This window comes from Asparagus officinalis, chromosome 8, assembly GCF_001876935.1.
Source record: "Asparagus officinalis chromosome 8, Aspof.V1, whole genome shotgun sequence".
In the NCBI taxonomy this organism is placed as follows: Eukaryota; Viridiplantae; Streptophyta; class Magnoliopsida; order Asparagales; family Asparagaceae; genus Asparagus; species Asparagus officinalis.
This window is the reverse complement of record NC_033801.1, coordinates 11,068,540-11,081,416: the sequence shown is the minus strand read 5'-3', so window position 1 is coordinate 11,081,416 and position 12,877 is coordinate 11,068,540. Positions and strand designations below refer to the sequence as shown.

Here is a 12,877-nt window from a genome sequence, read left to right as displayed (position 1 = left end):
CATCACCATTTTTAGAAAAGGAAAATTAGCCACTTTTTGACTTTAATTCCAGCAAAACTACCAGCTCTTAGAAAGAAGAAGGGGAAATAAAACAACAAGAGCCTTCCTTGAAAAGGTCAGATAATAGAGCTAGCTGCAAGTGATGATATATTCAAATAGCAAGAAAGGCATAAAATCTGAAAGAATATGCTAATCACAGAATTGGTCTGAAGATATCCCCTCTTATTTGCTCAATAACTGGAATTCATGAACAAGTTGTTTCGTGCATAGCGTGTCAGGAGGTTGACCTTGTGATTGGAAGAGAGAGAAGTTGTTGCTAGAGTTTCTACTTGAAAGTTGAATAATTCCCTTGTCTCATTACGTTAACCAGGTTTGCCTTATATACAATTGCTACAGGCTTGATTCTAGGAATTAATACAGGCTTGATTCTAGGGAGCTTGATTCTAGGGAGCTTGATTCTAGGAATTAATACAGGCTTGATTCTAGGGGATAATCACGGCAACAGTTAGGCAATTATATACCTAATAAAGACTATTGCCATATTTACATTTATTTACATAAATATATTCTATCACACCTCCGCAGTTGAAGCGGGAGGAGGTCGTACGCTGAGACTGTCCCGAAAATCTTCAAAAAGAACCAAGGGAAGACCTTTCGTAAAGATATCTGCGATTTGATACCGCGACGGGACATGTAAGACACGTATTTGTCCACGAGCAACCTTTTCGCGAACAAAGTGAATATCCATCTCAATGTGCTTAGTGCGTTGATGTTGAACTGGATTCCCGGAGAGATATATCGCACTAACATTATCACAATAAACCAATGTAGCCTTCTGCACAGGACAGTGAAGCTCCAAAAGAAGGTTTCGTAACCAGCAAGATTCAGAAACTACATTGGCAACCCCTCGGTACTCAGCTTCGGCACTGGACTTGGATATGGTAGCCTGCCGTTTAGAGGACCAAGAGATCAGATTATCACCAAGAAATACACAATACCCAGAAGTCGATCGTCTGGTATCTGGACATCCACCCCAATCAGCGTCTGTATAAGATACAAGGGTGGCAGTCGAAGATGGATAAAGGTGCAAGCCGTGATCTAGAGTGCCATGTATATAGCGCACAATGCGCTTGAGTGCATGCATATGTTCCTCCATAGGGTTATGCATGAATAAACAGATCTGCTGCACAGCATAAGAAATGTCGGGCCTCGTGAATGTCAGATATTGCAGGGCTCCTGCAAGGCTGCGATAATGTGATGGATCATCATACGGTGTGCTAGACGTAGCACTGAGTTTCGGTTTTGTATCAACCGGTGTGAGAGACGGCTTACAAGATGACATGCCAGCACGTTCTATGATTTCTTCTGCATATTTCCTCTGAGATAAAAATAAACCACCTGCATGACGAGTTACAGCTATACCCAAGAAATAACTCAATGGCCCCAAGTCTTTCATAGCAAATTCTGAGCTGAGAAGAGTCATGATAGACTTACGAAGAACATCAGAGGAAGCAGTTAAGATAATATCATCCACATATAGTAGAATATAAGCCATATCGGTACCTTTACGGTAGATGAAGAGAGAGTGATCAGATTTACTGTGAGAGAAACCAATAGAGGAGACATAATCTGCAAAACGCTTGTACCAAGCTCGAGGAGCTTGCTTAAGCCCATATAGAGATTTTCGCAGCAAACAAACATAATCAGGATGTACTGGGTCCTTAAAACCCATGGGCTGATGCATGTATACAGTTTCCTTGAGGTCTCCATGCAGAAAAGCATTTTGGTCCTTAAAACCCATGGGCTGATGCATGTATACAGTTTCCTTGAGGTCTCCATGCAGAAAAGCATTTTAACATCAAGCTGATGAATAGGCCATGTTTTAGAAAGAGCTAAACTGAGCACAGTGCGAATAGTAGCCGGTTTGACTACCAGACTAAAAGTCTCGCCACAATCCACGCCAACTTGTTGACCTGCACCATTACCTACAAGACGGGCTTTATGCCTCTCAAAAGAACCGTCAGATTTTTCTTTATGTCTAAAAATCCACATCGACCGAATCACATTAACATCAGGAGGACGAGGCACCAAATCCCAAGTCTTATTTTTAATAAGAGCATTATATTCATCATCCATGGCCATTTTCCAATTCGGGTCTTTAAGGGCAGACACGGGATTACGAGGTATGGGTGATTTTGTAATGTGGGTGTGAAGACCGTATTTCTTGTTCGGTTTGAAAATTCCATGTTGACTACGAGTGACTGGCCTTTGGGATGGAATTGGCGTTGGTTGGACAGGTGAGGGGGTGGTGGGCTGACTCGTGTTTAGGCTTGATACATGCGGTCCAGCAGCAGGAGGAATAAGAGAAGGGGAGGTATGTTGTTGCTGGACTGGTGGATTTGGAGCTGAGTTGGTGGTGTGGGTCGGACTGCTCATTATGGTAGGCGAGCTGGACTGGGCTCGTTGTTGTGAATCGGGTGATGCATGAGAAGGAGTAGGCGGGGTGAGCTGTACTTCAGATGGGCCTGTGTTTGAGGTCAGCTGGTGGATCATAAAAGGGGATAGGCCTTCATCAAGGAAATCGTAAGTACGAGGCAAGGGAGAATGCAGAGTAGCAAAGGGAAATTTTGATTCATCAAATATAACATGGCGGTTAATGATGATTTTATTCGAAGATAAATCGTAACACTTATAACCACGATGATTTGATGGATATCCCAAAAAGACACACGGAGTAGAACGGGCTTGAAGTTTATTTATAGTGGAAGAAGGAAAGAGGGGATAGCATAAGCACCCGAACACTCGAAGATGAGAATAAGATGGGTCTTTTTGGTAGAGAATTTTGAGAGGGGATTGATAGGCTAAATTTTTATTTGGAAGTATGTTGAGAAGATAGGTTGCCATTTGTAATGCATGATGCCAAAAATATGGAGGTAGAGAAGCATGGGCAAGTAAGGTTCTAATAATGTTGTTAATGGTGCGGATTTTTCTTTCGGCTTTTCCATTTTGTGATGATGTATGTGGACAAGAAAGGCGAAAATACATACCATTAGCTTTGCAAAAATCCCAAAATGGCCCATTATCAAATTCTTTACCATTATCGCATTGAATATTTTTAATTTCCCGTTCAAATTGAGTTCGAATGAAAACTCTAAAAGAGAGAAGAGTGGCAAAAACTTGTGACTTTTTAGACAACGGAAATGTCCACAAAAAATTAGAGTAATCATCCAACAATAGAATGTAATACCGATGGCCCGAAGAGCTCAAAACGGGAGATGTCCATAGATCACTATGAATAATGTCAAAAGGCATAAAAGTGCATGAATTCGAAGCAACAAAAGGCAATTTAACAAGTTTTCCAAGAGGACATGAGTGACAAAAATGAGAACTACGAGTGCTATTGCACTTAATAAATTTATTTAGCCTAAGGGAGTCTAAAACAGGTGCTCCCGCATGACCTAAACGTTCATGCCATAAAGAAGGTGCTAAAGCTGCAAAAGTTGATGGTGAGTTGACTTGATTTGTGGTGGGGGTGGGAGAGAGAGGGATTGAGGCCGAGCGAAATGGGAAATTGGGAATGAGTAGCGGCGGCTGGGATTTGGGAATGAGAGGAAATGAAGTTAGGGTTGAGGGTTTGGGACGGGTCGGGTAAACACAAACGAGTTTGAAAGTTTTGGGAATATATTCGGTCGGTTCGGGTCGGGTCGGTTTGAAAAGTTGTCAACCCGACCCGAACCGCCTTACTCTTAAAACCGCTTTTTTCGGGTCGGTTCGGGTCGGTTCGGTCGGTTTTTTCGGTTTGAACCGAACCATGCTCAGCCCTACATAAAAGTGCATGAATTCGAAGCAACAAAAGGCAATTTAACAAGCTTTCCAAGAGGACATGAGCGACAAAAATGAGAACTACGAGTGCTATTGCACTTAATAAATTTATTTAGCCTAAGAGAGTCTAAAACAGGTGCTCCCACATGACCTAAACGTTCATGCCATAAAGAAGGTGCTAAAGCTGCAAAAATTGATGGTGAGTTGACACGATTTGTGGTGGTGGTGGTAATGGGATATAGCTCGCCCCGACTATCACATCTCATTAGGTGCATCCCCGTCTGAAAATCCTTCACAGAAAACCCAAAAGGATCAAATTCAACAGAAACCGAGTTATCGGTAGTAAATTTTCTAACTGAAACTAGGTTTTTAATCAGTTGAGGGGCATGAAGGACATTCTTTAAGGTTAATGGTGGGTTCGGGGGGGACAAATTTGTATGACCATAACCACGAATTGGAATTGAATGACCATTTCCGACAATTATACCACGATTATTGCTCAAATTAAAATACGACGAGAGATTACCTTGCGAGGATGTCATATGAGATGTGGCACCGGTGTCCATGTACCAGTTTACATCGGGCGGAGTGAGCCCGAGAGTGTGCATCGCGGCCTCGATGTCAGTTGGTGTTGCTGTCGCTGAATAAGCCTGCTGGTTGTGAGGACGAGGCCCAAGAATGCTGGCCTGTTGCTGCTGCCTGTGCTGTGGACTGGGCCTAGCCCAAGGTGCAGTTGGATATGGGCATGGTGGGATAGCCCATGGCCATTGCCAAGGCCACATCTGCTGCTGCTGTCCAGCCAGCCCATGTGGTTGCCGCTGTTTGCGCTGACCGCCACGCCTGAGCCTCCGCGGCCAACCACCTTACAGCCACTCGGCCGCCGCCACGATTTTTACCACCATTATTGTTCTTGTTTTGGCGATTTTTACCACGGTTTTGCGACATATTTTCAGAATATGAGGAGTTGTCATCAAACTCCTTAGGTGACGTAGTAACCATGGCGGAATTAGATACGGTGGCGGCTTTCTTGGCAAAACCCACTTCTTCCAATATTAGCATCGAACGGGCTTGGTAAAAGGGCGGTAGAGGATCTTTTTGACGGATAGCAACACCACTATAAGCATCAGTGAGACCGGCAACCATCTGTAAAACGAGTCGGTTGTTTGTGACCGGCGACCCGACGTTCTTGAGTTGATCCGACAAGAGTTTTAACCGTTGACAATATGCGGATGCATTAGGGAAATCCGCCATGTCAGTGGTTGAGAATTCTTGCTCAAGAGAGACTGCACGAGAATTTTTATTGTCTTGGAATATGTCACGTAACTGATTCCAAGCCTCCATTGCCGTTGAGTCGGTTTCCATGATTGTGTGCAACAAGTCACTAGAGATCGTGGAATAAATCCACTGGAGGACGGCTGCATCAAGGGTTAGCCATAAATCCTTTTCGTCATCGGTTGTCGGCACCTTCTCCTTGCCTTTTTCCGGTGGGATTATGTGGTCAATAACCCTATGTGATCTACAATGAATTTTGAAGAGCTCCGCCCACGTCGCGTATTGGACGTTCTCCATCTCAAGGGTGATGGGGATGAGGGACTTGATGTTCGAGACAGCAAGGGCGGGATGAAGTGAGAAGGTTTTTGAGTTAGACATGGCTGACGGGAAGAAAAAAAAATGCTAGGGCACAGCGAAAGGTGTGGAGGAGAGGAAGGTTGCCCTAGTCTCTGATACCATGAAAGTTGAATAATTCCCCTGTCTCATTACGTTAACCAGGTTTGCCTTATATACAATTGCTACAGGCTTGATTCTAGGAATTAATACAGGCTTGATTCTAGGGAGCTTGATTCTAGGGAGCTTGATTCTAGGAATTAATACAGGCTTGATTCTAGGGGATAATCACGGCAACAGTTAGGCAATTATATACCTAATAAAGACTATTGCCATATTTACATTTATTTACATAAATATATTCTATCACTACTTGATATGGGTTTTTATTTCCCTCATCAATAAATGGTTCCTTTTTTCCTAAATTAACTCATTTATGAATCCGCCTTTTTTAATAAAAAAGAACTATGTTGTAATCAGAGAGCTCTAGGTGAACTTTTTTTAGTTGTTCCCTAACTGCAATGCATTACGGTCGTGACATTGAATTGATCTTTTCTAAGCCCCAGTTAATTGCGATGAAAGATGTAATGATGCCAAGATTCTAATGCTAGCTGTTACCAACAAGGGAATAATGCTGTGGAATTTTCTTAAGTTCAAGCATCGAGCCTGCACGCTCCATAAACTCTTAAACCATCCATGATCTTTGTCGCCATCATGCATCATTCTCTTTACCATCTCCAATCTTTGGCGATGTATTTTCTTCTTGTATCTCACCAGTTTTTGGTTTAAGGTGTACTTTCTTTATATAATATCCCAAATTTCTCAATTGACAATAATTATGCTATAAATTATTTTAGTACTTATCCAAATTATTGAGCTGACCAGTATTAGCTAATATGCTCATGAAATTATTGGAGGAGATTTGAGTATATGCTGATGCTAACATTAGTATCATTATACAATCACAGTCAGATTAAGGAGTTTAAAGAAAATAATTACATGATCTATGGACAATTCAAGAATGTACAAGTTTTGAGGACAAAACTTCCATTAAGAGAGATACCATGTAACAACCCAAAAATTTTTGAATTGGTAATAAATATTATATTTTACAAAATTCTATAATAATTATTCAAGTTATTTAATTGTGACTAGGATAATATATCCAATATGTTTGTTAAGTGGGTATTTTTGCGAATGGAAGTTTGTTAGGGGTTCTTTTTGTGAATGTGCAGCTAATAAACTAAGCCTACCGCTTCGGTGCTCCATGAAAAATTGTTGGAGCACCAGTGGCATATCTATAAATATATTCCTTAAAAATAGCTCTCACATTTCTAGATAGATAGATTTGGTAGTTAGGAGGTGTTCCACACCCAAAATTGTAATTAACTATAGGTTAAAAGGTTACTTTAGGAAATACAATTTAGGAGAGAAACCGAATTGTTGATTAGTTACAATTCTTCAACTAACTAATTTCAATTTAGCATAATCCTCTACCGTGGTTTTGCTCATGTGCTTTCAACTAGAACTTCTAATTTTGATTGCTGAAGGAAATTAGTTAATTGCTTACATTCACTAGTATCCACAGATTCATTGCTGAAGGAAATTTAGCTAATTTTTGCTAGTCTTATTTGTCCTCTTGATTAATTACCTTTTATATATTGTTTATAAAAGGCAACGCCGCATCCTATTCTCCAAAATTTCTCGTGAAGAGGCGCTATGAAAGGTATCCCCATCTTTTTCCTTTTAATCTTTTTTTAATTATATAGAACATTATGCTATGCTCATTGTTCTTTGCCTCTATAAAGGTATTGGATGATGATTAAAAAACTCTAAAGTAATTATGTCATGTGATGAGAAAGGAAAAAAGCAACACAGTGGTTGTGTTTAGGATAGAAATCAATTAGAAGAGAATTTTGAAAGACTAAAATACCCTTTCTTATTTTAGCTTATTTGTTATTTTTGTCAATTTAAAAATAAAAAAAAGCCTATTTTTGGAGCACGGAAGCAAACCTCATAAACTAAACCCTAGGTGTCGCCTTTCCTCCAAACCGCAGCTAGAAAAAAAAGGGATAAAAAGTGAAAAATCAAAGAAGAAGAAGAAGAAGAGAATGAGAGACTGATGATATTAGGGAGAAGCAATTGATTTGTTTTTGGGAAAATAAGCTACGAGCAAGGTAGATATTCTTAATCTTATCTTAAGTAGTATGCTCATATCAAATATATTATTGACCTCCTTGTCTGATGTTTAGCCTTGGCTTCAATCTAGGTTTTCAATCTTGTATTAATCCAACTTAAATCCTATGGTTTCTTTTAATATATATCTGTCCAAAGACAAGGAATATTTAATCTTGACGTCACCGACCTGTAATGAACTTGAGGCCGAAACATCCCGTTTCCTTTTGATCTTTTTAATATTAAGGAATTTAATACATAGCCTACTTCTGCACCTTCTCATAGCTCTTTATGACTATAATATAATCTTTATGACTATAATATAGCTCTTTATTGATAAAGTATAGCCCTTTATGGTATTTGGAAATTCTAAAACTTTGTGAAATATATCTAATCAGTTCTTTTCTGAGCAATATAAACATGTGATGATCTGTACGATGTGTTGTTTGATCAATTATTCATGTTGACGAGAGGTCCACTCTCAGTTTTATAGTTTTTGTGAAAAGTATAGCTCTTTATAGTAAAGCGTAGCACCTTATCATGAAAGTGTAGCTCTTTATGACAAAGTATAGCTCTTTATGACAAAGTATAGCTCTTTATGACCATAGCATAGCTCTTTATTGATAAAGTATAGCTCTTTATGGTATCTAAAAAGTCTAAAACTTAGTGGATATTGCACTAAGAAAGTGATAATAGAACTCTAGCAAAATCACCACAACACTGACTTCCATCATTACCAATGTCTACCAAATCACCACAATTATCAACATCTCTCTAAAGCACCAAGCATAGAACCAAAAAGTTCCCAAGTACATCTCATGAACAACAATTATCAACATCTCTCTAAAGCACCAAGCATAGAACCAAAAAGTTCCCAAGTACATCTCATGAACAACATGAAAGGATACAATATTTACAAAAAATCTCAAATTTCATGTCATGGACAAAAAATTACAAAAAAGAAAAGATAGAAATTACAAAAAATTACTCAAAATTCTTTTCAACCGAAGTTTGAGAACTAATGGCTGAGAAATTAGCAGTCATGGTTTCATGAACATGCTACCGACGATGGGGATCAGCGTCTCCGAGAGTTTTTGGGCACATTTGAAGTTCGTTTGGCTCCGGTGGAAATCACCGGCAGTCGACAAAAGGGAACAAGAGGTGATCAACGAGAGCAATGTGTGTTAGAGTTTCTAGAACGTGTGAGGGTCACTAGATGCGATACTCTCAAATTCCACAAAAGGAGGTCCGCTTGTCATCGGCGAACTTGGAGGCAGTCGGCGAGGGATTTGGAGGTGACTGATGAAATTTGGTTAGGGATTTTTAAAGAATGCGATCAATGATGGCTTCCTATGTGAAAGAGGGTTTATAATTTAGAAAAGGGTAATTTTGGAATTATTTTTATTTGTCTCAAATACAATATACAAGGAGGCAGTATTTAGAAGAATGGGTTTAAAAATAAATGACTGGATTACTTTTGGGTGTATGGATGCTTATAAAAGTGAGTGGGTTTTGAAATAAGTAGGGGTAAAACTTCGGGTATAATGAGAAAAACCCCAATTTTTTTAATTGATGTGGGTTTTGAAATAAGTAGGGGTAAAACTTCGGGTATAATGAGAAAAACCCCAATTTTTTTAATTGATGGAGAGGAGGAGAGAGACAAACGGGAATGAGAATAGGGTTTTATTAAAAAATTGGATTGGGTTTTGTATGGGTCGGGTTTACTAAAACATCCAACTTAATTTATCGCTTTAAATAGTAGGTCAAAGTGGATTTTTTTTTTTTTTGCTTTTTACCATTTTGGCACACTTTTTAGTGCTCTTGCAAGCAAAAGTACATATAACACTTTTTGCCACGGCAATTACCTGAAGTTGTGCACCACCGCTGACACTTACTTTCTATCCTCAGCATGTGAGAGCATGAGGGGCTGTTTGGTTCGTTTCCTTCATTTTTCAGAACCCATTTTCTTTCACTTTTTGGTGTTTCCTTCACTTTCATGGAAAGTGTTTCTTTTGCCAAAAAATATGAGCGGAAAGTACTTTCCCTCACTTTTTTTAGTTTGGTTCAAATTGAAAAAAGAAGAAAACAATTGATATGTGAATAGATTCCCTCATTTTCTAGTGTTTGGTTCAAACTAAAAAATCAAGAAAACTTGATTGTGGTCACCATGGTAAGATTACCACATTTATAAGATAAATTTATTTCCAACATAAATTGAGAGGTGAACATATATCAACCGTCACATAAAAATATTTAAAAATTTGAGGGACTTGTTTGCAATTTTTAAAAAAGATTTGAGGTAGTTATTTGTAAAATATTCAAAGATTTGAGGGCCTAATTCCAAAATGCTCAATGAACAAGATTTGAAGAAACCTGATGCTCAAGAGAAAAATATGCTCAATTCTAGCCATTTTCTTCATTGTATGCCCCGCCATGAAATTTATAATAGCAATGTTGGCTGCATGTATTGCCTCGTCAATTGATTACTAGTATAGATTTTGGCTGCATACATTAAAAAAAGACCATCATCATGGCATCATATCATACAATCAGTGTCATAACAACCAATGCCAAAGACTCAGTTAGTTCTAACATTCCAGCTAGTGTTATTTATAATATAAGCGTTAGTTCAACCAATGCCAAAGACTCAGTTAGTTCTAACATTCCAGCTAGTGTTATTTATAATATAAGCGTTAGTTCCAGTGGTGTGTTAGTTGTAGTTGAGCCCCTATTAGTTCTAGTGGCTCTCGTGCTAGTTCTAGCTGTTGTCATATTAGTTCTAACATTCCAGCTAGTGTTATTTCTAATATAAGCGTTAGTTCTAGTGGTATGTTAGTTCTAGTTGAGCCCCTATTAGTTCTAGTGGCTCTCGTGCTAGTTCTAGCTGATGTCATGTTAGTTCTAACATTTCAGCTAGTGTTATTTATAATATAAGTGTTAGTTCCAGTGGTATGTTAGTTGTAGTTGAGCCCCTGTTAGTTCTAGTGGCTGTCGTGCTAGTTCTAGGTGCTGTCATTTTAGTTCTAACATTCCAGCTAGTGTTATTTCTAATATATGCGTTAGTTCCAGTGGTATGTTAGTTGTAGTTGAGCCCCTGTTAGTTCTAGTTGTTGTCGTGCTAGTTCTAACTGCTATCATGTTAGTTCTAACATTCCAGCTAGTGTTATTTCTAATATAAGCGTTAGTTCTAGTGGTATGTTAGTTCTAGTTGAGTCCCTGTTAGTTCTAGTGGCTCTCGTGCTAGTTCTGGTTATTGTCATGTTAGTTCTAATATTCCAATTAGTGTTATTTCTAATATAAGCGTTAGTTTCAGTGGTATATTAGTTCTAGTTGAGCCACTGTTAGTTCTAGTGGCTCTCGTGTTTGTTCTAGTTGCTGTCATGTTAGTTTAAACATTCCAGCTAGTGTTATTTCTAATATAAGCGTTAGTTCCAGTGGTATGTTAGTTCTAGTTGAGCCACTGTTAGTTCTAGTGGCTCTCGTGTTTGTTCTAGTTGCTGTCATGTTAGTTTAAACATTCCAGCTAGTGTTATTTCTAATATAAGCGTTAGTTCCAGTGGTATGTTAGTTCTAGTTGAGCCCTTGTTAGTTCTAGTGACTCTCGTGCTAGTTCTAGCTGATGTCATATTAGTTCATGTTGGAAATTTATCAAAAAATTAAGATTATAGCATGCAGATAAATCCGAAAAATAGACAATTAAAACTGGCCTGATCGGGAGCAGTCGTGTATTCACTGTCCTAGAAGATTGATGACCCGCCTATCGCCCTGGCGCAGATGATCCCCTCTCCCCTAGCGGTAAAAACCCCCGGAATCGGCTGACCTCTGTACTCGGGCGAGAGTACAGAGCTTCTGCTCAGATGAAGGAAGTTGCCCATAAAATAAAACTAAGATGTAGATGAAAATAATATGTAGGGGAGAGAAGAAAAACAAGAGGAAACTTGTATATATTTTTTCTTATCATTTTGAGCTCAACATACGGATATATATAGAGTTGGAAAAGACGTTACAAAACCCGTAATTAATTCTGTAACGTTCGTCATAAATTTTGTAACGTTCACCATAATTATATAGCCGTTACACATATTTTTAATTGCTAATAAAAACATGTTTTAATTATAAAATTTTATTACTATTCATGAAGGAAAAATTGCCTTTTGTTAACAAAATATCTAATAGTTCAAACATTCCAGCCAGTGTTATTTCTAATATAAGAGTTAGTTCCAGTGGTATGTTAGTTTTAGTTTAGCCCATGTTAGTTCTAGTGGCTCTCGTGCTAGTTCTAGCTGATGTCATGTTAGTTCAAACTGAGCAAGTCTGGAAATTCAGAATAATCAAGTGGCATAGCTCCATCAAATAATAAGCTCAAACTGAGCAGATATGCATGATAGTGGCATAGCTCCATCAAATAATAAGCTCAAACTGAGCAGATATGCATGATTGATCTCAACTTGTGCATATAATCATGAAAACACCAAATAAAAGAGAAAAGTACATGAATCCTCAACATGGAACCAACAAACCAGAGAACAAAATCCAATTTTATCCAACACAACAACTGTGTACGAGATAAGGTTGAAACCACAAGCATTGAAAACAGAAAACAGAATGAGAGCAAGTTCGACGCAATCAATCGAAGGAAGCACTCCATCGCTGCCAAGAAGAACCCAGTTTTAAACAAAGGGGAAAATCAAATTCGTTTTCCTCTCTTTTGTAATCAAGTTGTAACCGAGATCAAAGGAATCAAAGTCACATTTTCTTTATTCTCTTCTTTACAATTTTTCCAACAAACACATGTAAGTTGTCAGCTTATAGAGTCTGTCGCAGTAACAGTTTGAGTCGTCTAGACTCTGATCATGTCTGGTCTGTCGTGGAGGAGAACGCGTGTCGACAACTCAAGAAAGATTCACTTAGCTATTTGCAGGCTATAACAGTTAGCTAGAAGGACCATTTTCCAAGACCCTACATAATTTAAGGAACTAATATGCAATTTTCAACATTTGATGGACTAATATGCAATTATTGAAGATGTAAGGGACTATGCCACACAAATTAAACTCATTTGCATTTAGCCCATTTGTCATTTAAAATTAGTAGCCCATTTTAATTTTCACATAATAAGCTCAAATGGGCTTGTCCATTTAAATTCAGCCTATTAGCAACTAAAAATCCAAACCAAAATCTAATATTTACCTATTTGATTGTTTTTTAATATTATTTTTTTATTTTTTGATAAATAGACACCAGTAGTCTGCCCAAGAAAATTTTTTAGATCTGC

At 38.4% G+C, this 12,877-nt stretch overlaps 1 protein-coding gene across 1 annotated transcript; it reads right to left on the bottom strand.

Annotated features, from left to right (window-relative positions):
• On the bottom strand, positions 4,540–5,472 carry LOC109820848. The gene has a single exon (XM_020387040.1). The coding sequence runs from the start codon at positions 5,470–5,472 to the stop codon at positions 4,540–4,542; it is 933 nt and encodes a 310-aa protein (XP_020242629.1).